General features: G+C 39.0%; 1 protein-coding gene across 6 annotated transcripts in view; it reads right to left on the minus strand.

Annotated features, from left to right (window-relative positions):
- Positions 1–18,505, minus strand: part of PHIP (PHIP subunit of CUL4-Ring ligase complex) — a 320,457-nt gene extending 301,952 nt beyond the window's left edge. For 5 of the 6 annotated variants that reach the window (XM_074990995.1, XM_074990994.1, XM_074990993.1 and 2 more), the window contains exons 1-6: positions 13,379–14,302; positions 13,233–13,291; positions 13,111–13,140; positions 12,931–12,990; positions 1,249–1,399; positions 1,066–1,164 (exon numbers count right to left, since the gene is read on the minus strand). In XM_074990995.1, coding sequence (XP_074847096.1) covers positions 1,066–1,164; positions 1,249–1,399; positions 12,931–12,990; positions 13,111–13,140; positions 13,233–13,291; positions 13,379–13,421 — 442 coding nt within the window. In that variant the 5' untranslated portion in view covers positions 13,422–14,302. Of the gene's footprint in view, positions 1–1,065; positions 1,165–1,248; positions 1,400–12,930; positions 12,991–13,110; positions 13,141–13,232; positions 13,292–13,378 lie in introns of all 6 variants that reach the window. The other variant, XM_074990992.1, reaches the window with a different exon arrangement.
- Positions 18,506–24,727: the final 6,222 nt, after the last annotated feature.

Consider the following 24,727-nt stretch of genomic DNA (forward strand, 5'->3'; position numbering starts at 1 on the left):
AGGCTCAGGAGTGAAAGTCTGGAAGAGAAAAGGTACAAGCACACACTTGAAATGTGAGGAAATAGACTATGCAAAATGTTTGTGAATGTCCTGAAGTAAACATGTATTGCATTAGAAATCATTCTGTGCACTGTTCTTAAAATAGGGGTTACAAAAGGCATGGCATGACATTATTTATTAAGGAACATCTCACTCACATGCATTGTGGCTCTTGATTATTGAGTTTCTTTTCCACCAAATTTGGAAGAAAAAAAAAAAAATGGTTCTTCTTGTTATTTAGATCGCTGACCCCTGCTCTAGAGTCTGTTTTGTCTCGTCATTTTCATCTCATGAAGTGGGTTTTAAACCCAAAAGCTCATGACCTAATAAATTTGCTCGTCTCTAAGGTGCCACAGGACTGCTTGATTTGTTAAAGAAAGAGGTAACCAACAATTCGTTAAAGAATTTTAAGCAAAGATGTTTTCAAATCAGTGTTAAATCTGATGAGGTGCGCCATAAGTTTTCACTTATTGCTGACATACCTATTTTCACTGAGCTACCATCCTTATGAAAAGGGGAAGTAAGGCAGGATGGCATGGACAGAAGCTTAAAATGTAACATTACGCTAACTGGAAGAAACAAAAAATACTGGTGAGCAGCCTATGCTATTTTCCAGAAGTGGAGGTAGACCATACTGTCCTGAGTCGAAATAAGTCATATCGTAAAAGACTATCTGCCTGAAGTGTATTACTACTTCATTTGTGCAATTATGTTATTAGCTAGCCAAATACTGTTTGCAGGTTTTCATAATTTTGAAATATTTTATTCAAATTCATTCTTGAAAAGCTCAAATAAAGTAAGCTTCAAAACTAAATCAACGAATCTGGACACTCGTACGTCCTCATATTTAAAACAGGATAAATGTACTGTCTTAACAGAAGTAATGGTACACACAAGTTAAACAACACGAGACTAAATACAAAACACATTATTAACCAACTGTCATGCCAACAAACAATTACTGCTGAACTTAACTATGTTGCAATAGCAATGTCAGTTTTCAGTGTGATGATAAAACTGACTTACCTATACTAGGTGGGCTGCCATAGTTTATTGGTGACTCTGGAGGCCTTCCACAATGTAATGCGGCGAGAGCAGATCCCTTCCAAACAACATGTTTGCAACCTGTTACAAAAAATTACAAATACATGAATATATAGAATGAAATAGTGAAAATAAAGTCTAAGCCCCTTTGTGAGTTTTTCATACTTTTATTTGTGCGAAGCAAAGACTGTCTTCCAGCTCCTAATAAGGTTTGAACTCCAGGGACACTCTGAGGAATTTCTTGCTCTAGGAGTGGTCCTAGTCGATGGCATATCTGCAGCAAGTGATCTGGTGCCAAGTGTCTATAATATTTCACCTATTATGTGACAGAAAAAATAAGATAAGGTGAAATGAATCACTTTGAGATATTACTATTTAATCCTCATTTTCTTGCCAAGTTTGTTACCAGAAGTCCTAACAGAAATGCACAAACAAAAAATAGTTTCACTTTAAACATAAAAATCTTTAATATGGTAAATTTACTCCTGCTGGTCCTAATCAATTTCCTTTGTTCAGAGTATATCCACTACATTATACACAGTTCATGTATGCTATTTCATAATTTAAATGAACGACAAAAAGCACAAACCCGTTCTGAAATCATAAAAATGCAAACTATGCGTCCAACTTCATGTTTAAATGTGTTTCTGATCAATTTACTTTGAAAATTTCTTTGAAACAAAATAAGAATATAGTATTTTAAGATATCTGATATTTATACAGTTCTTAAATAAAGTCGCTCTATAAGAAGTGCGGCAAATTTTTGACATGACTTTATTATTCATACAAAAAATAGCAAGCCCGCCTCAACATGAAATGTAAAAAATCCCCTCAACCTCAACTATGGAGGCATGACCAGCATCTCCATAAGTACACTTTTAAAATTATAACTTTTATGAATCAAGTAAGTTTGAGAAAAGTATTTGTTTAAACCCTACCACACACCATTAACTCAAAGAAGCACATGCCTTTGGTACACTAAGGGGTAAAGCAAGCTTTCAGGTTGATTGAGAGATGAAATACACTTAACTGCGTGACACCGGTTACAAAGCACATTTCTCTCATTACACACGCACATCTTATAGAACTGGAAGGGACCTCAGGAGGTCATCAAGCCCAGTCCCCTACCCTCTTGGCATTTTGAACACGCACAGTTTATTATAGCTATTTGATTTTTAACAACCAACCACTTTCAAACTGGAATTTGTCCTGAAAACGCAAGTCAAAGCCCTCATCTAGTCTTTTCAATAGTTTAGGTTACATGCTAGATTGGGCTTTTCAGCGCTACATAATCAAGTTAAAAATATACTTATTTAAGTAACTACAATGAAATCCTATTACAAACTGTTCATCCCGCTATTAACATATAATGTTTCCCAGTACACAACCCAATGCTAAGCTTACAGCATTGGAAAAATTTCATTTTATTTACTTCATACATACATTCTAATAAGAGTACCTATTTTGTACTTTTTTATTTCTAGTTTCACTACTAATCAGGTATCAAGTTTTTATATTTGTGACAAAGAAAATACTATATTATCTCACAACGAAAGCTTGTGATGTTTTGTTGTACTCCAACTGCAGAAGGCCATAACTGGCATTTCAAGAAGGATGAACATTGCTCATATTCCTACACTGTACACAATGAGAAAGAACGTACCTTATTTTTCAGCAAATGTAGTCTTGCTGACAAGCTGTTGTATTTTGTATTGCAGTCACTTTTTAGGATAAAGAGTGCTGAACTACTAAACTGAGTCTCTGGAAAAGCCTTATATACACACTAGAATTATTTTTTCACCATCTTATGCTTCTGATGTAGAAAAAAGGTATTTTTCTTTTGTTCTTATTTGAGTCATCTGTCACATATTTATAAAAGCCTTGTAGAGGCTTGGAGGTGAGATATGACTTACAGTGTGCAATTTAAAAACTCATATTTAAAAGTTATACAACTGCATACATTCATCTCAAATTCATTTTTTAAAGTATAAACAACTTCAGAAACATGTAGCTAAGTGTCCACAAGACAGCAAAAATAAAAAGGAACTTAAGGACTTACTTGCCGTGGTGCATTATTTTAATTTTTATTTTTCCAAAAGACAGTCTTCTGAGACCTCTTTGAACATGTTTCAATAAAAAAGGTAAGAACTCAGTTATAATCTTGGGTACTTTTTAAAAAGCTACGCCCTCTTGGCTACGAGCAACATTTAGAGGTGGGTGCAGCTTGTTCTAGTGATGAACCCCAATCTTACTTAATTTTCTTTTATTCCCCTTTTTAACTCTCAGGGAGTGTAAGTAAATAATGCCTACTATGCAGCCTTACTTGAGATCAAATACTTTCAAACTGGTGATTAAAGTTATGATTCAATCTATGTCTCTAGAAAAAAGACTAATACAGTAATCTTTGTGCCAAATGAGAGAATTTGCCAGACCACAGGTCATCAATATTGCCTAGCAGCATTACCAACATTTAGGAGTACATTACAGCACAGAACACTAAAAGCCAGGATTGGTAGTTGGAAATGAGTTTTATGGGACCATGGCCACATCCATGATAAGTGGTCATGCAGCTAACTAAAATCATACTGGATTACAGATGTTGCCAGATGAGAGGTTCGACCTGTTCTCAATTACCAATTAACAAACTCCTCCAACCACAATGCAGTTTAAGTTACTGTTTTACTCAACAGTTAAGGACCAAGATACTTCTTAACTTCAAAAACCTGAATAAAAAAATAAAACATGGCAAGACTTGAAATATACCTAACATCCAGTCAGCCTGCTGCTTTAATCAGATCACCTTCTTGTTATTTTTTGTCACCTAACTCCTGTTTTCAAAACCAGGGGAAACAAAAAACAAGGCCTAAACAGGGTTTGATCCGGAAAGTGACTTATTTCAGAAGTACTTTGGAAAATGAAGACTATTTGTATTAATCTCATCACTAGTCACTGTATGGTACTACATACTCTGCAAATACGTCTCATCCTCACCATGCAAATTCCCTTTTACTCTAAATCCCAGCCCTCTTTTGTGCTAAAGAGAGGTAATCATGCCGAATTATGTAGCTGTTTTATGCTGTAGATAAATGTCAATTAAAAAGTAACCATTTGTCTTGTTTACCGAACAGTTGTTTAATACAGTTCTTGGACAAACTGGTGTAACATTAGGCAATGAACTCAGAAGTCTCCTAGAAGATCTTAAACAGACACTGCTAATTTTAACTTTTTCAAATTGTCTAAAGTTTATTAAAATTCATTTGAAACCTTCAATGAAGCCTTACCTCATACCAACAAGTTTCTCTGGCAATTTTTACACTTTTACAATACTTTTTCTGTCCCTTTAAGTTGCATGCAAGACCCACAGAAACAGCAGAAACTATTTAAAGGAGAAAATTGCAAAATGGACAACAATAACGACATCAAATGCACAAGGTGACCCTAAAAGATATATCTGCTCTTTCATATTTACTTCAATTATAATAATCTGTTATTTATAAGAAAAATGTGATTTGTTAATTGGAATATTTTTAATATACGAAGAATTTAAATAATATAATTAGACTACTTTTTTCCTTCTCATCTGATAAAAGAATGGAATTGGGAGTTCCTGTAACTATTTCCTTTCCCCCGAGGTGTAAGTTTACAATTACAGGAATTATCATTACTTATGAAGAGAAGCTGAAGGAACAAAATTCAGAGTGGAGACAGTTCATGCCATCTCTGAGACTCCTTGCTTTGCAAATGGAAGAAAGGAGTAGAAAAAATGCAAAAGAGCCACCATGTGGGGGAAGGAGGTCTGACAGACTGATGGCTACAGGAGTAAATGAGTCAAATGCAGAGAAACAGATGGATCAGAAATTGTACAGCATGGAGAAGTCGGATTGAAGGCAGGGGTTAGACTTCTAACAGAAAAGTTTAGAGAGCGGAAATCACAAGAGGGTGAGATTGCGAAGAAGACAGAAAGAAAGTGCAGATCGTTAAATGAAGTAGGGTTGGAGTAAAAGAGGGAATTGAGGAGACTTATTTTTTGTAAAGACTAAGTAGAAGTAAGTGGTGAGGAGGGGAAGTCAGCTGAAAGCATTAACCAGATTAGCCATTAAGTATGTTAAAGTTTAACCAATTAACCAGTTAGTCTCATCCTAAACAGATGAGGCACAATGGTTACAATTAACTGGTAGGAGCTGGAGCAAGGATCCCCCATCACAGGCCATAGCCTGCAGGCAGGGGCACTCCAGTGGGGCCAGATGAGCCCTACCCATAGCAGCCCATTTAACTGGTTAACCAAAATAGGAAGTGAAATCATCCACTGTGGCTATGTCTACACAACAAGCATTTGTCTGCAGAAGTTACTACCAGAAGAGATGTTCTGTCAAAACTTCTGTTGACAGATTGCATCTACGTGTAAAAGCAGACCCATCTTTTGATCTGCTGTGTTGACAAGAGCCCCACCCCACCCAGCGTCTACACAGCTTTTTTTCTGTTGACAGACCCATGCCCACAGGTGATTCTGGGCCAGGACCCTAGTATTAAGTTATCATGAGCCCATACACCAAAACCAATACATGTACTGAAACGTCTTCAAAAATACTGGGTTATTTTTCCTATACTAACTGTAACCAAGAACTTCATTACGGACAGAACGATCTCGTGGAGTGCATTTCCTCAGAAAGGTGTCTTTAAAAATAAATCAGGTACTTGAATTTTGAAGTCTCAGCTACTCAATCCAGACAGTTCTAGCCACATTTTGAGCAATATGTGCATGGCCACACCCTGTATGAAAGTGCGACACAAGACAAAGAATTGCATTACAGAAACTGTTTATACTGGAACAGATCATCAGTATCTTCTAACTGGTTCAAAGAAAACTAACTAACTGCAACTCCTAATGTTAAAGTTTTCTTATTCTCCTTCTAAGATGCTTCTTTGTAAGCATTCATTTTCACATCTTAAGTATCTTCTGATTTATATGCAGGCTAAATAATTATGGGGTCTTGGGTATAGGACACTACAGGTACACATTTTCTTTTAACGAGAAGTTACTTTTCCCGCTAAAAAACAAAGCTAATTGGAGCCAACACAATTTTTGTCTAATAAAAACAAATGTAAAAACTACTTAAAGAATTAACTTAAAAATACAGACACCAGTAATGGGGCTAACAAAAATAAAGGTATTGTCTAGAGTTCAGTCGTTGGGGGAAAACTTCAAGAAATACAATACTTACCTAAAGATCATAGAAATGTTGTGCTGAAAAGGACCTCAGACATTGATTCATCTGTCTAATCCATTCTCCTGTACTGAGGCAAGATTAAGTACATCTAGACCATCCGTGATATGTTCATCCAAATGGTTCATAAAAACTCCAATGACAGCAATTTCACAACCTCCACAGTAACCTGTCCTAATGTTTAACTATTCTTAAAGTTAGTTTTTGTCCTTAATATCTTACCTAAATTTCTCGTGCTGCAAGTTAAGCCATATAACCACATAAACCTAATCTGCTGCATCCACAAAGATAAAATTTTGATACACATTTTCTTACTCAAATATTTTGGAATTTTAAACTGTTTAAAAAAATCAATTAAGTCCTGGTTAAAAAAAAAAACAAAGATAATCTTAGAAACTAGGTCCTAATGATGCTCCTTAATCACAACCAGTAGGAAACAGGAACAAAAGGATAGTTTGCCTTTCATGCATATTAATTATATAGTAAAAAACAATTAACAACTTTAATTGTTGTTGTTATTAAATGGGAAATATCCCGGTCCTAAATTTACTCTAGATTTATATAACAAAATCTGTAACTCTCCAATACTCAGCTAAAGTGACTGGTAAGGGATGGATTTGTATGACGTGAACATACCTGTTTAGCAGGACTAAACTGAGGCCACCTAAATTCACAGATCCTGAACTGCAACTCCTTGATGGGTATGATGTTTGATCTCGCTATCAATAAGAGATAACTGAGCCAATGACTTATTACCAACCCCTTACTCCTTTCAGAAATGCTTTCCAAACTATACAGAAACATTTAAAAAAATACTACTTTCTAACATTTGCCCACAAGCACTATACAAGGTACTGTACAAAAGCAAACCAAATGAGTTCCTGTACTGCAGCTTACTATCTAAAAGCCCCAATCCCATGAAGATTTATGATTAGCTTTATACACTGTGGCCGTTTCTACACAGGCCACTTTCTTTGAAAGTGGCTTGGTAATACACAGCCCGAAATATGCTAATGAGGTGCAGATGCAAATTCCCCGTGCCTCATTAGCTTATGGTCACGTGATTTGGAGTCCAGAAGACCATTCTTCCGGACTCCAAAACGCCACATAGAAGCATGGCCCCGGGGTAGCTTCCAGAAGGAAATCCTTCTTCCAGAGGCCCCTTCTTCCCAAAAATTATTGGGAAGAAAGGGCCTCCGGAAGGACTTCCTTCTGGAAGACTGCCCCCAGGGGGCCACGCTTCTACAAAGCGTTTTGGAGTCCAGAAGAACGGTCTTCCTGACTCCAAATCACGTGACCATATGCTAATGAGGCGTGAGGAATTTGCATCCGCTCCTCATTAGCATATTTCGGGCTGTGTATTACCATGCCACTTTCGAAGAAAGTGGCCTGTGTGGAAACGGCGTGTGAGTAGTCCCTTTGAGTAAGTCAACAAGATTTCATACTGTGCGTAAAGTTAGTCAAAAGGGGTAAGTTTTTGCAGCCCCAGGGCCTTAGAACAATATTTTAACGGCCTTATGTGTATGTCTCCCCCTTTTCACTCTTGGCTGTGTCTAGGCTAGAGGGTTTTGTTGTCAAAATGGCAGTTTTGTCAACAAAACCCATGGAGCATCCAGATTCCCAAGGGCATTTTGCCAATAATAAATTGACAGAATGCAGCACTTGTGTTGACAGCCATACGCTGCTTGCTGCAAGGAAGAACATTTCTGGTGACAAAAAGCCACTATGGATGTCCCAAGGGGGCGTTCTGTCAACAGAAAAGGCTTCTGGTGACACCAGACTACCCTGTGTCCTGTGATTCCAGTTGGCCAAAGAGCAGAAAGTTCTTTTGATCTGCTTGGTGGTTTGGCCACAATCTGTCGACAGAAATTTTGTTGGAAGACACCTTCTAACAGAAAATGTCTGTCAACATATCATTCTCATCTAGATATTGCCTCTGAAAACAAGGCCACTAAAGATAACACTGAGAACTTAAAGAATGTTAGTAAGGCATATAAGTCCTAACTACACTACAGCATCCTCCCCCAAAACTTTGTTGGCTTCACACTGTCACTGCTGATTTGGGGAGAAGAAATCAGACATACATGAAAGCAGCTCAAAGAGAACAATTGTCTGAAGGATGAGACAGAAAGGTAGGATACCAGCTTTTCCTCCTATCCAGAGGCACCCCTTGCTTCCTGTCTCCCTCCTGTAACAACCTGTAAGCTCCATACAGGCATGCCTAACACCTTTCAGATAGTTATCCTCCCCCTAAGAGTCCAAACTTGTCTTCAACAATTTCCTTACGGCACTCAGAGGATAAAGAGAGCAAGTTGCAAACATCTATGACATTATAATCAGCTTCAACCAAAAGCTGCGTCCTTGCCCCACATAAAGATAGTAACAGAAATATGTTTTAAAGCCTAAACTGGAGAACACAGTATATTCAAAAATGGCTATTTACATGACAGTTTGCAGTAGAAGGTTCCTTATCTACTAAGAATAGGTGAGAATGTTGCTTTCTCCTTCCACAAGAGTAGGCCAACAGAAGAGCAGGAGACAACACATAAGCAAGCATCCCTGCAACCACAGAGACCAAAAACACTTCTTGGAACCACAGATCTACCTACCATGGCTGCGCAACCACTTTCCCTCTCTTCCTACCCAGTTTGTGCTCCCATTCATCCATCTTTCTCTCGGCCGAAAGCATGCACACACACAAACAAAAACAGAAAAAGTCTTCTTTTGCTCCTTATCAAGTTGAATTCTTTCCAGAATTGGCACAGCATCTTACCAACAGTTGTTCCTGTTCTTTTCACCAGAAAACTTCAATTGGAAATGTAAGAAAAGACTAAGAACACAAATACAAAACAAAAGTTAGCTATGAACTTTTAACGTCTTGATATTTTGAAGTTGCACAACTATGTCTCTTATAGTGTTTGTATAGTAAATTGCACAATGAGCCCTAGTACTCATTCAAAGATGTGCTTTTATGCCATGATACAAGTAAAAAATTATACCATTAATATTAGTTAAGTCTAACACTTGGGAGAAAGAGACTCTCTAACAAGGACCAATCATGCAACGTAGGCCTCAAAATAGCAGTTTTGCAAAAAAATTATAGGAAAACACCTGTTTGAATTATGAAAAACACATTAAGTTTTTTGAATTTATATAGTCTCCTGAGATTAAATTTTTTTTTTGAATTTATATAGTCGCCTGCAGTGGTGAAAGTTCAAAACAGCATGATGTTAGCGTATCAGAAACAAACAAATTTAGTTTCACTGTCTGAGTAAGCAGTAAACAAACAGCACAAAAAAGCAATCAGTATATCATACTTTAATTTGTTTGAAAAGTCTTAATTTTAGGCAATAAAATGTGTAATATTTTAAGACTTTTATCTTAATAAATTGAACAAAGACAATATTCTACAAGAAACTGTTCTAAGAAATCTAAGTATCTGATAAAAATAAAACTAGAACACCTAATGCATTGGGATGTTATATTATGCTGGTTTACATAGTGCAAATTTAGCTAACATTCTTACAATTACAAATGCACATAAATTAACGTTAAAAGCACTGAGCAAGCACCATTTGCTTTGCTTTCTGGAGTTACTAACTTATGACATTTTTGTACTTTTGGTTCTTAGTTATCGTCTTTCAATACCTAACTTTACTGACTTCAGTAGGAGCCAAGGACACTCAGGTAAGAGACTGGTACTGGCATACAACAATGGATGCCCACAACACAATTTCTATTCAGTAACCTTTCAAGCTCAGACTTAAGAACCAAAACTAAAAGACACCTGCGCCAACATTACAGATTTATGTCCAACCTAAATATTTACATAGAAGTACTTTAGAGTTAAGAGAAAACAAGGAAAGCGTTTTAAATGACATATCAAAATCTTAACTGGAACTGTTTAACTTCAGTAAATCCATTTTTAAAACACCTTGTGTACATCAGGTTTCAGCAACCAACAGGGTCAAGCAATACAGTCAAGGCATACTTTCCTCAAGCAAAACAAGAGCACAAGAAAAAAATGCCATCAACAATCAGTTGTCTGTATGTTCCTTTCCCCTCCCCCACACTTTAGAAGCAAAAGAAAATCATGTAAATACTCATCAAATATGTAAGAGAACACTGCACAGAACACACAGGTGGGGAAAAGTAGCAGCAAGTAGTATTATGCAAGTGCTGCACATTTGGGATTTCATGGATTTTGAAGAAACGGATTTCACCCCTCCTTGGCATTCTGATGAAACGCTGCCTATCATTTACTATTAAATGATTATGCTGAGTTGCTATTTATCTATTCTCATCTCCCTGTGAAGGAACCCACTCTGCTCTAAAAGCAAAACATCCTTGCTGTCTGTGAATAAGAGGCTGTAACTTATCTCTATATACTCCTCAATGAGTCTCTTCCAAGTATCCTACACTGGCCCTACGGCAACCAACTCCTTTATCAGTTCTACTAGTCCTTGCCAAGCTTTTCTGCTGTTGCTTCTTTTATGTTGTCCTTTTATTCCCCCAGCACCCATAAATCCCTACATATCTCTCCAGTCTTCTCAGAATGAGCACTTTCAAAACCTATTTTTATACTGTGATGAACATAGCTTAAAATGTACTGTCATAGTTTCCTAGTAATATTTCTCAATATTCAAAAAAAGGAAAGATTAGGAAAAGCTTACACACACACACACACATGCACGCGCACAACTCCTTCATGACTACTCACATTTAATTCAAATTATCCACCAACACACAGATTTTTCTGAAGAAACTCACTAATTCAATATTTCTCCAGGTACCACTAATATCCATCAAACCTGCATGCTAAAAATCATTATGAAACTTACAACTGACAGTTACAAACAACAAGTAAGTGCAATTTCTAAGTAAGCTGTTCCGTTTTCTTAAAAGCAAAATATTTAGATCAGTGGTCTACATTAAAAGACTAACAAAATAATTTATTAGGTGAGCTTTCATGGGACAGACCCACTTCTTCAGACCATAGCCACACCAGAACAGACTCTGGTACTGGTATGGCTATGGTCTGAAAAAGTGGGTCTATCCCACGAAAGCTCACCTAACAAATGTTGTTAGTCTGTAAAGTGCTACTTCACTATTTTTTTGTTTTGACAGTATATAGACTAGCACAGCTTTCTCTCTGTTACTGATCTACATTAGCTAATGAGACAACAGGTACAGCTTAAATCCTTGAAAAGAACCCTAAGAGCAACATTTTCTGTTTGCTTTACATTTTCTATGCACATCTGAGTAACAGTAAGGTGTTTGTAAAAGTTACTATAAAACTGAAGCTTGATGGCATTTCTTAAATGCTTTACTAGGTCTCAAAGTAAATTCTTATAATTAAAACCAATCCTGCAAAGATGGACTTTATTCACATTCTTATACAAACAAGTGAGATGTTATGGAAATGCCCAACTTTCCTCAAAGTCAACACTATTATTCATATACATAAAGTTAACCATGACAAAAAGTCTCAGACCTATGGCTGGTCTAAACAGTGTCGAGGTTTGAGTGCACAATGTTGCTTTCCGAACTGATATTCTTAAAAGTATAGGGCACTTTTCCTATCAGGTTGCCTAGAAATGTAGAGCCATACTAAAGAAACTACTAGCACTTGTAGGTTAACTGCTAATGCAGACACGGCTTAGGCATTTTGTCATGAAAATCTACAGGTCAAAGAAAAAATGTTTGAGTCCACCTACAACAACAGCTTAGCACTAATGCACCTATATCTTAGCTATATTTACTGCCACTAACTTTTCTACTGTAGATGCACTGTCTGAGTGAAAGCAGTCTAGAGAAAGAATAGGATATTTTATACTCCGTCTGACAAACGTGGCAACAAAACGTTGCCTTACCAACAACAGAATATAACCACCCTAAAAACAAACACACTATTTCACAAGCTCCAAGGAGTCAACAGATGATGCCTCAGAGCAGACACCTGTCAATGAAGTTACCAGACCAGATAGGAAAAGGAGTCCACATACCATTTTGAGAATCTCACAGCTTTGCAGGTACCGAAAAGGAACTTCAGCTTGCTGAGCTCGGGATACTGTTTGAACCAGACAGCCAGCTGAGGAACATCCACCTCCCCTGACCACATGGCTGTCCCAGGTGAGGGAGTGGGGGCATATGTGGAAGTTGTGGGGTCGTCATGCAGCAGCTTTCTCAGCCTTTGTGTGTGTGGAGCCGGATTGCACAGAGTAGAGCGCCCCCGTCTCCTGCCGGCCTGGCTGGCTCCGGCAGGCTCTCTCCGCTCGCTCCTCCCCTCACTGCCTCCTGCTCTCTCCCCGCACAACATCCATGACGTACCTTTATTTCTAGCCTAGTGACTCTGGGGCTCTCCCATTAGGGCAATGGTTATTATTTACCCTCACACCAGCACCCCGCTTGCGGGGGGGGGGGGGGGCTTGCCGCGGGGCAGCCGCCTCCCTCTCGCCCCCGGCACTGACGGGAAGAGGTGAAAGCTCCCTGAAGTTTTTCTTTCCCCCTTTTTTATTTTATTTCCTTTTTTTTTAAGTTGTAAAAAAATTTTTTTTGCGGGAAATTCAATTTTTATTGGGCTGCTCAGAAAGTTTGCGCGCCGGCCGGCCGCTCGGCTCACCAGGTTCTCGTAGCTCCGCGGATGCTCCTTGCCCGTCCAGTCCGTGCGCTTGGGCAGCAGCTAGAGAAGAAAAAGCACCTTTCAGTCACGGCCGGCCGCCCCCTCCCCGAAAAGCCCCCGGCGCCCGGGCCAGGGAGAGGCCGCAGGCGGGGCGAGCGCGGGGCGCGCGGCGCCGCTTACCTCCTTCTCCGCCACTTCTCGGATCAGGACCTGCAGCAACAACAAAAGGGGGAACGGCTGTGAGTGCGCCGCCAACACCCCGCCCCACCCGGCCCCCCAGGCCCTGGCGGCGCCATCCCTACCTGAGCCGCTTGCTGGCAGGGGCCGTCCTCCAGAAAGCGGGCGATGAGGAAGTACAGCTCTGCGGGGAGAGAGAGGGGGTGAGCGGCGGGCTGGGCACCGGCCATTCCGGCTCCGCGGCGCCCGGCAGCCCGAGTCCTCCACTTACCCGCTCGCAGCTCCGCGCTGCGCCTGCCGCCGTCCCCGGACATGGCGAACCGCGCTGCGCCGCGGGGCCCTGCGAACGCGTCCGCCCGCCCGGTAGCTGTCACTGTTCCTTGGGCAGGACGAGTCTCGGCTCCACCATTCAACCCGCGGCCGGGAGGAGGAAACAACAACTCGCAGGCGGCAGCAGCAGCAGCCCGCCGCCAACGCCGCTGCCGCCACAGCCGACCCACGCCGAGCGAGCGCGATCCCTCCGCTCGGGGAAAGAGTCCGAGCCCTCGCCTCCCTCTCCTCGGCTCCTGGCGCCGCGCGCGCACCCCCTGCCTCGACCCCCGCTCCTCCCGCGGCCTGCTCCGCCGCCCCCGGCGCCCACAGGCCCAGCCAGGCGGCCGCGCGGCGCAGGTCCGAGCGGGCCGGCGAAGAAGATGTCGGAGCGGCAGCGGCAGGGTGGGCGGGGAGCTTGGCTGAAAGGCGCTTTCTCTGCGAGCGCTTGGAGGCCGCGGCGGAGGGATACGACGACCTACGCGAGCGAGGGGGAGGGGCGGCGACGGCTCCTCGCAGCGGGCTGGGCTGGAAGTTACTGGCGTGTCAGGCCAGCCGGCAAGTGAAGCGAAAATGCCCCGCGGGAGTGTGGGCCGCGCTAGGCGAGGCGGGCTCGGCAGGCGCACGGCGGCTCTGGGACACAGGCTGCGGGTTTGGCGTCGGCCTGCCCGCGTGGCGGGACAGCGGCAGCCAGGCGTGACCCCATGCGGCGCCCCTGCCCGCGGCTGGCTCCTCCGGCTTGCGGGGAGAGCAGCGCCCCGGTCCGCAACCCTCTGCCTGCGGCCGCACCATCGGCCGAGCCCGCGGGAAGGGGCGTCCCAGGGCCCTGCGCGCCCTTCGCTGGCTTTCTCCCGCCCTGGCTGCGCATTGCCGTAGCCGTTAGCGGTGCCGGCGCATCACGGAGCCTGGATCAATGACTCCTCTGGCTTGTAGGAAGACTTGCAACGTCTGGCTGAACTGAAGGTAATTTATGAGTGGATCAATAACCTGCGGAAGGTTCTTGAAAGACTCTAAGACAGTAGCCAGCGTGATTTGCGAGTAAATAAACGCAACTGTGTATTTATATTGCGTTAATAAATGAGCTGGTTGGAGGCTCAGTGACTCACTGCTTGTAGTCGGGGATGGAAACCAAGCTCAAATCCAGCCTTCGTCCAATTTGATCTCTGTCAAGTACAGTTTTCTCTCGGATTTCAATTTAGCAACACTGTTTTCTGACCTGTTTCTGTCCTTTCTGCCATATGATAAACAGCGCTTAGGTCTTTGTAATCTGTGAGGCCTCTGTGATTTCTTCCGATCTCGCCTTTGGGCCTGGTAAAAACTCATGGCTGTAGACAATGAAAATGAAATTCAGCAGCAATTGATGTAGGCCAGAAGGTGTGTATTTTCTCAGGATATCGAATGACTATGGCCCTCAGAAAGGGATGGATGCACATTTAGAATAAAAAAAAATAAAAGTTAGACAGACAGAAAAATTGTTTTTAAAATCAGAGAACTTCGAACGTTCCAACGGTGCAAGCATTCATTTTTTTTCCAATTAAGCCATAGTTCTGTGACTCTGACAGAAGGGGTTTTGGAGGTGGAGTTGTATTATATAGGTCTCCAAGGCCCACAAGCCAAGCCTTTGGAAGCCAAAAACCTTGCCTGGCCCCTGTTTTGTGCCCAATATGGTGAAAAGGCTTGTTGTGACCATCCTTTAGCTTTATTACATGAATATCTGTGAGAGAAAGTAAGTTACTATCACAGTTTCATGAAAATATGTATGAATACTTCAATTGGCAACTGAACATCAGTTCTACTTATTATTATTGCTTCTACGGGTTTATCCTATCCTAAAAATACCAAAATTGTAACTGAGTGTTACTGTGAAATACAATTATGAAATAAGGTAACAGATTTTTTTGTTATGTACTACCTACTCTATGAATTGAAAATAAAGGTATTCTAACAGGGCTGATCAGTTTTTCGGTAACTCCCTTTATCTAATAAATATATTTTTCCAAATATATGTATATCCATTTTACCTTTTCAGTAGAACACTAACTTGACTATAACCTCTCTCGTAATCAACACTCCAAATAATTGTCATGATGGCGTAATCACATTTACTATCAAATATTTATCATTACGTGAGTTTTCTTTCTTAGAAATGCAAAATATGTATTGTAATTCTAGTGGTAAGTGGTGTTAACAAAAGATTACATGAGTGATTTGATTAACATTTTGTAATTATTCTATGATGACTGTATAAAATGTACCTCATGTATAATATTGCTGTATCGAAGAATCAGGTACCTTAATACTTGAGTTCTGAAAGAGTTTTTGATGGTTTTGGAAGGAAAACTATGTACCTGATTTTGACAACTTATCTAATAACATTTTTGATGCAATTCATCGTAAAATTCTTTTGCTGCTGTGATCAAAATTCCAAGAATTCAGTCTCATAAACAGGAGATCCATTTGTGTTCTTGCATTTCAAAATTCTTATTGGAGATACAATAACGTAAGTGGGGGAGAGGGTTGGTTGGGTTGACTTTTTAAGCATGTAAATCACACTTCAAGAGAAGGTTTGGAATTATTTGTTTGCTGATGCATGTTGGAATGAGTTTTAAGAAATCCTGCTGAGCTAATAAACATTCCATTAACTTATTTTGAAGGATAATTTTACAGTACATTGTGCTTAAACTCCATGAGAAATGTTTCTTTTCTAGACAGAAGAAAAAATCTTTATTTCTGAATTGTCACTCAGTTGCCTGGTTATAAAATAAAAAGGACTATTTCGAAGTATGTTCTTGTCAGTTTACATTATCCTTAAGCAAAATTCTTTAAATCTGCTGTGCTTCTTTGTAGGCTTTTTTCTGTTTTGAGGTCTGCATTTAAAAATCATGAAATGATTCCCCCTCCCCCCCTTTTCAGATTGTGATTGTTATTAAATTAAAAAAAAAAGTCACAGGTTGATTACTTTAGTATGATTAGTAATTTAATGGATTTAAACATGTCAGAACTTGATATTCTGAACTACAATTTTGCAGATGTAAATAATATCTTTTAGTACTCCTTGTTATTGAGTTTTTAAAAATGTATTACTGTTTTCATTCAAGAAAAGCAGGAGTAATGTTTATCTGTGTTATGCTATAATTTTATTAATTGCAATATGCATACATCAATTATTGTCTGTGCCAAGAGCCGTGATTTTTATGTCACCAACGTATTAGTGTATTTTGCAAAGGATAGATGCTCATTACTTTTTAAAATGTATATTTTCATGTGGGTATAAAAACTCACTCGTTACTTTGAAAACATTGTCATATTTTATCTGTTCACATCTGCATTTTTACGTATACCTTTGTGATACAATTTCTGCATGAGTTTTAAATATAATGATACAACTGAATTTGTTTTTACTCCCCTCTATATGTGTATTAACTCTTGTTCTGTTTTAACTTTATTTTATGCTAGCCACAGTTCTGGTTATCAAACATTTTGGTGGCTGCAGTTTATCATATTTTTGTATGAATGTAATTTCTATTTTTTGCGACATCTAATCCATAGCTGCCTTTTTTTGTGAAACATTTTTCTTATAGTCAGTCAAATTAATTTCATTGCCTAATTTTTATAGTTTTGAAGTACAAAACCCTGCTGGGGTACATCAGCTCAAGTCTTAAGCTTCCTAGATTTGTCTTCCTTTTAATCAGATGGTTCATTCATTAGCTTCTTACTCCTGAAACTAATACCTTACTGTATTTTAACAATTTAAAGGGAGTGAAATGTAGATGTGTTCTTACAACACTAGTTTGATAAAATAACCTTTACCTAATAGAATTTATTCAGTCTACAAAGTGATGAAATAACTTCATGTCGAAGTGCCAAAAACAATTTGTTTCCACTTTGGGTCAGTTTTTTTTTGCGCTCTCTGAATTAGCAGTTTAATTGGCCATTCAAGAATACATGTGTTCCAGACATCTGTGGCAATGTGTTATGCCAATATAAAGTTTTAAGTACTTAACTATTTGAAAACCTAGTTATGTACTCTGCTTGTATTCCTTTCATCATTACACTCTCTCCTACCACATGCCTTTTTCTTCCCATTCATAGCAACACCTGTTATAGCAGAGCACATCATTCATTCTCTCCCCTGCTGGTAGGAGTTAGTTCCTGCAGTTGGAGGCCTGCATTAGACAGTCAACAATACTGCCTAAAACTAGTTTAATAAAAACAATATATGATTGGCTGAGTTTGGACAAATTTATTTTTACATATTATCTCAGAGTAAAATGAAATCTAAGGTGATGAAAGTTAACTTGTAAAAAAAAGAATCACTGTGCAACTCATTATATATTTGTTGAGTAGGAAGTTTTAGGTCTGACTCAAACTAAAGTCAATCATTTGTAGACCCTTCATAATACAGCTTTATATTTATACATATGGACTGTACCTATTACATTTTTGGCTTCACTATTACATCTTTCCTCACTTTCATTCATATAAAATTTCCTAGGCAGGAAAAATTAAGACTTGGAGCTATTTAAATTCCTTCAGAATAAAGGACTTTTGCTGTTTTATTTAAGCTTTACGTGATTCATGTAATTTGTCCCCATCAGTTTCATAAAAGATCTTCATTTTAGGTTACAGGATAAGCTTGACAGTAAGACTTTGTATGCTGAATTCATTCCATAGTTGTCCAAATAAATTTAAGTGAAAAAATTAACTGCTATGGTTTGTTTCCTAAAGCACTGTTCTTTGCAGACAAGCTTGGATGTCTGCCTATTCAATTTCATGTCCATTTTAATGCCACCAGGACTAAATGTAACATAAATTTGTAAATTTTGACCATTTAAAGTTTTTTTAATAATGCTGCTGACAACTTATATTCACTGGGTACTGTGTAATGAGAAGCATAGCAGAAGAAAACCTGTTTGCTATATTGTTTTGTAATGTGTGTTGTTTTGAATAATTGTTTCTAGATTTTTTTTTCCCCAAAGCATCTTCTGTTATACCTTTTAGCAAGCAGGTAGCCTTTTCAGTGTACTACGTTAATCTAAGGTTTGGTAAATGGAAAAAAAAATCACTCATTTAATAAAAATTTTAACCCTCTAAAGTAGCAATTTTTACTTGGAAGTAGATAGTTACTTTAATTATCTGTACCAAATTTAAGTAGAATCAACACATTTTATATAGTTCTGCAGTTGTAATGATTACTTATCTAGCCTGCTCTGCAACATATTACATCTGAGATTTTCAATAACAATACTAGTCCTTTAAAAAGGCAGCTTTTTATTTAAGATACAAGTTGAGGACCATTTCCTTCATTTTTATGTTCTCAGACACTAGTGTAACTTTTTCTAGTCTTTTCATGAAAAAGTTGTACAGATGTTTGCATAAGGCTCTCTAACCCACTATTCATGTACGGTTACCTCAGGCATGAAACAATTGTTAATCAGCACAAAATAGCAGAACTACCAACTCCAAACATTAAATCATGAACAGGCCCCAAAATCTCATGAGATTTTGTAAAAATTAGGATTCTTTTATTTGCATTCTCGTGACACAAGCGTAAGCTAAAGCTTCAAATGTTTTTTAGCCACAGCTTTTATCCATAACTGAAGGCTAGCAGTTGGTTTTGTGTGTGTTTTAATGAAAACCAAGATCATCACAATCACATCGCCCATAAATTGGGCTAAAAGACTTTGCATAAATCATCAGTGAAGCTATATAATCAAATACAAATGAAATGGAAATTATCTTTCAAAAAGCAATGAGATTTCACCCAAATTTACAGTTGTCCAAGACATCAGGAGTGATATTCTTACTCCTATAAAAAGGCTGGTGGATCCTTATTAATCATATTCTCTAGAACTTTAATTTTACATCTCCAATGAAGGATGGACTCTCAAGCAGCATAGACACTATTAGCAGAATTCTGGAGTATTGTTTAGTGCAACAGAAAAATAGACCTGCCTAATGACAGCACAAAATATTGGTAATATTAGATGTTCCTCATTCAAATACCAACCAACTCAACTTATGCATCAGCAGAAAAAAATCTGAGGCATTATGGCCATAGAAAATATTGTTCATTGCAGAGAGTTACTTTGATCTAAATCAGTAATTCTCAGACTGAGGCTGAGGAACTGTAAGTGGCTTTTTGCAGTACATGATATTAAACCAGTGATTTAAGTATTAACCAATGAGGATGCTTTTACTATTACTAATTGTAGAATACTTTCAATTATTTTGCTTGGAGAATAGCATAGTACAGTAAACAAATTCACACTGCAGTGGCTCTTTTGGATAATACTGATTGCTAATTTGGCTTCTGAACAACTGAGGTCCGAGTATCACTAATCTAAAAGATGATTGCTTTAAATTTTGTAAATTTAAATTTTAAATGTAAAAATGTAAAGTAAATACTGAATATTTATTTTATAGTAATTACCAATCTAAGTTTTATGACAAACTGTGTCTTTTACATTAAACATTTATTGGTTTTTTATTTGCCCAATAGACAAACACTAGAGTCAATCAGAAAATGGAGGTTTTGCTTAAAAATATATATATACACATATATATTCTGAATAGCTTTAATTGCTAACAGCCCTCACCATTAGTCTCAAAGGGGTAGCCAAGTTAGTCTGTAGTGTCACAAGTAATAGCCAGTCCTATTGGTCCTTAAAGACTAAGACTTTTATTAGGTAATAAGCTTTTCTGGGTAAAACCCACTTCTTTAGATGGATTTGGAGAGGAAATACAAAATCCAGGTTTTATATGGCAGAGAGGGGCTTAAGTAGAAGGGGAGAAAAAAGGGTTAACTGTCTAGCAGGAAAAGTAAATGAAGCAAATTAAATAAGATGTCCCTCATTCCTGTGAATATCAAACCTGGGGAAATTGCCCCAATAGTGCATAATATTGTTAAGATCTCTAATCAGGCCAAGGTTACAGGTGTGAAATTTGTTAATGAATTCAAATTCAGATGTCCCCTTCTCTAATCTTGTGGTAAAAATCTTTTGTAGAAGACAAAAGTAGTTCTCATCAATGTGCAGTTTGTGTACATGGAGTTCAAGAAAAGATACCACAGAGGACCAGTATTTTCACTCAGGGAACTGAGGCCTAGCTCTTCTGCCTTTAGTGAGAGGAGATAGGTGCACCCGCGCTGTAAAAGTCTCGCTTCAGACTTGCTTTACTATTTTAATTTGTGCTCCAAGCTGACTTATGTGGAATGTAGACCATTTGGTAATTGCATGTTGGCTTTAAGTATGATTTAGTGTAGTGCAGGGAAGGAGATACAAAAAGCAAACCAGCTTAAGACAAAGGCAAGCCAAAATAAAGTTCAGTACAATGTGGATTTCCATTTTAAAGGGCTCTGCAAGTAAACAGCCCCCAAAATTCATGGAGTGATATCTTTCAACAGACTTCTGTTGCCTTGTAACACTTCATCCATACCAAAGTTATCAGTATCATTTGGCGTGACAGGGTTTCCATCTGAAGTTCTAAATGTATTTTTCTGGTTGTTGGGAATAAGATAATTAACCCTAGGGGCCAGAATACATTTGTTAAAGTATCTAGGGGGTTAGCGTTAAATCAGTGAGTTAGGTGCCTTACTGCATGCTTTTTTGTTTGGTTTTGTTTTGCAAATTCCATTAGGCAACCATTAAAAATCTGTCCCAATGATGTTACCTTTCCAAATTCCTGTTTGGTACTAACAGATTCCAGTCTTTACAGAACATTGTTTATTTATAGTCATATCCCTCTTCTTCTCTGGGTAAAATCATACCAAGAGAGAGGCACACTGCTCCATGAGGAATCTGGCAGTCAAAAGGCTTTTGTACTTCTTGTCTCACCCTCCACTCAGTCTAGAAAGTATGTCCTTAGTTAAGCCTTTTCTTACTCATCTTTATCCCTTGGAAGTGTTAAGATGATGATGCAGGAGCTTCAAAGAAAGAAGCCCAGAATTTTTTCTTACTGCTTATTCCATTTGTGGAATTGAAGGAGTTCTGCACCCTCCTATGGAGAAATCTGATCACTGAGCTGTGACAAACTTTCTGCATTTTTTAAACCAGTATTTTTTCAGTTATGCCCAGACAAATATACTTTGAGTTCTAAAGAGGACCTTATAGCAGCTTCTTTCCTCTCTGCTGGTGAGCAAGGCTCTTACCTCAGTTTTCTGTTTTTGGTGAAATGTTACTGTAGTTTAGTCCTGTGATCAGTCCAACAAAGTGCTTTCGTTCTGGGTTAACGAGACCCACGGAAACTTTAACGTCCAAATTAAAATTCCAGAGCTACCATACAAGGTTGTGGTCCTTTCCCAAGGATATGGCAGTCTTAATTTTAGTAAGCACGTGCAATAGAGTGAAAGCACAAAACTTCACCTCTTGGTGTAGGGCTCACCATTGCTGATGCTGAAATTCTTTTTACCCACAAGGAAAGATTACTTAACTTCAGTTAGTGTAGTTCAAGATGGCCATGTATATTCTGTTCTCGGGGAGCACATTTCCTGTGCACACTAAATTGGATTCTTTTGAATAGCAGTGTTTTTAGGGCTGTACAAGTGATAACAGGCCCAACTACTTTCACTCAGTTCCTTTGCAACCACAGAATCTGGTTGTTCCGTATAGGACACCACGGTAGAAGAGAGGGTTTGTCATAGAGCATATATGGGTACCATCGCTAAGATGTCCAGTTAGTTTAAGGTAAGTAACCTTTCTTCTTTGAGTGCTTGCCTGTATATATTTTTCATTCTCTTGTATTTTTGTGACTCAAATGGTAACCTAAAAAGGGAAGTGAATGGAAAGAGTCTATTTCAAGACTGCAGCACAGCTCTGCTAAAAGCAGCCAGTGATATTGATGTTTCCACTAGAAAATAATGCCTAATGTATGGACTCCCTTGCAGATGTCTGAAATTGGTATGCTTTGCAGAGAAACTGGGCCCTCCTGGAAGGAGCCCTAATCTGATCTGGGGGGATCTAAACTAGTTTATAACAATCTCTAATACATCTGACATCCATTTGGATAGTCTGATTCACTCAAATGATACAAGCAGTCCTGGAGGAACTCTAGAATTTTGGATCTTCCCAAATAAAGGAGTCCACTCTTACAAACATTTACAGGGTAGAGCCTGTTGTATTAATTTAGACATGCTATCTGGAACCACATTGTTAACCTGGTCACTATCCAACACTGTTAACGAAGGTTGGAGTTGGTATACAGATACCTGAGGCTGCTTGGTACCACAGCACAAACACCATTAAAAGGTCCTTTTAACCTTTTATTAAGAAAGTATAGAAAAGGAAGAAGCTAAAACAATTGAAACGTGAAGTATTAACAAAGGTAGCAGTGTTTAGTCTGTATCTTAACAAAACAAAAAAGTAGTTATGTAGCACTTTAAAGACTAACAAAATAAATCATTAGGTGATAAGCTTTCATGGGGTAGACCTACTACTTCAGCTCTCCACATCTGCACCAGCGCTATCTCCAGATCTGAAGAAGTGGGTCTACTCCATGAAAGGTAATCACCTAATAAATTATTTTATTAGTTTTTAAAGTGCTGCATGACTGCTTTTTTGTTTTTAAAAAGTATTAAGGGTTTCATAAACATTTTTGTTCTTTCCTCTTTAGCCTGGAAGTATTTAAAAGGAAAACTTAACCTTGTGTGATAGTCTTTTAGATGGTATTAAAGATGGTACAAACTGTTCTTTTTCTTTGATATTAAGAAATAATTGGAATAAAAGCCTTTTCCTATAGAGGAACCCCTTCTATGGCTCAAAACTCATGGAAGTACTCCATGACAGGGATATGCCTGGTCTGAGCTGCAAAGATGTCTCTTCAAAATGCAGAATCTCTAATTATTTGGTTCTTTGACACAGAATACATCACTCATCCCCATTTTGGCCAGCCAAGAAAGCACTTCAGCCAGACACTCTTAAGTGTAGATTATGTGACCAGCATATACTGCCTCTAAAACAGTATTAATCCAATTGTTCAAGAAATGGGGCGGTCATTTGCTAGATATATTTACTATTATCAAGAATGGACTAAATCCTTGATTTTGCTCCAAAGCAAAGATTGTCATGAATTGAGTCACTGGTGCATTCTTGTTGCACTGAAGCAAATATGGTTTTAGATTTTTCCACAGGTATTCAGAAGAACATAGTTACCAAATTAGGTGCTCAGCCCCCACCAGCAGCTAGTTCCCCTGCCACCTCTCATCTGCCAGTAGCCCCACCACTGAACTCCACTTTCATCCTTTCTTCCCTGTGTCTTCTGTCCACTGCAATCAGCTCTTGCGTGGTATGTAGGAAATGCTGGAGGGAATAAGAGGAGCAGGGATGGGACATGCTATGGGACAGGAAGAGGAAGGACAGGGTGGGGGCTGGGCCTGGGGCAGAACACTGAGCAGCCCTTGTGCCAGGAGGAAGCTAGTGCCTGTGGTCAGAAATACATGACAAGACTGAGCTTTAGTTATATTAGTCACTTAATACTAATAATTGGTTCTCAACTCACAGGAGTTTCCTTTTTTTAAACCAATATCCTACCGCTACTGACTTTCAAAAATGGTTTCATTCTTGATCCCAACCCACAATCATTCCACCCCAAGGCTTCAAGTGGAGGACATTCCCTAACTGTTCCTTGACTTGGTCTGCAGAAGTACAGAAAATCATGTTTAGTCTAGGAAGCAGCTACGTTGGATTTTTTCCAGAGGTGGATGAGGTTTTGTAAGGGGAGTCAAAAAGGCTTTCCACACCTGGTTGCTATGGCATCCATCCTGGATTGTTTACTCAAAAACTTCCAGCTTCTTCTTACCTTCAGTCAAGTTGTGCTTAGCTGCCAGCTGGTGTATCTACTCCTCTGATTTGTGAGCTTCAAGGAAGACAAGGCCATTAGAAAAAAAGCTGAATATATGCTTTGCATCCATGTTCCCTGCAGTGGAGGTGAGGAACGTTCCCATAACCGAGCCATTCTTTTTAGATAACAAATCTAAGAAACTGTCGCAGACTGAAAAGATTTTGGGTTAAAGCTGGTTTAGGAGTAAATTGATAAATAGGAATAATTCTCCAGGACCAAAGGGTATTGAGTATTTTCTATAAACAATCACTTAAAAATCAACCTCTATACCAGATAACTGGAGGATGGTTAATGTAATGCTGAAGTAATCTTGGTAATTACAGGGTGGTAAACCTAGCTCCAGCACCAGGCAAATCGGTTGACGTATTAAACAGAATTATCAGACACATCGAAGAACACAAGTTTAGGGAACAGCCAAGGCTTGTTGCAATAGGAAATCGGGCCTCAACAATCTATTAGAATTCTTCGAGGGGGG

Source organism: Carettochelys insculpta, chromosome 3 (assembly GCF_033958435.1).
Source record: "Carettochelys insculpta isolate YL-2023 chromosome 3, ASM3395843v1, whole genome shotgun sequence".
Lineage (NCBI taxonomy): Eukaryota > Metazoa > Chordata > Testudines > Carettochelyidae > Carettochelys > Carettochelys insculpta.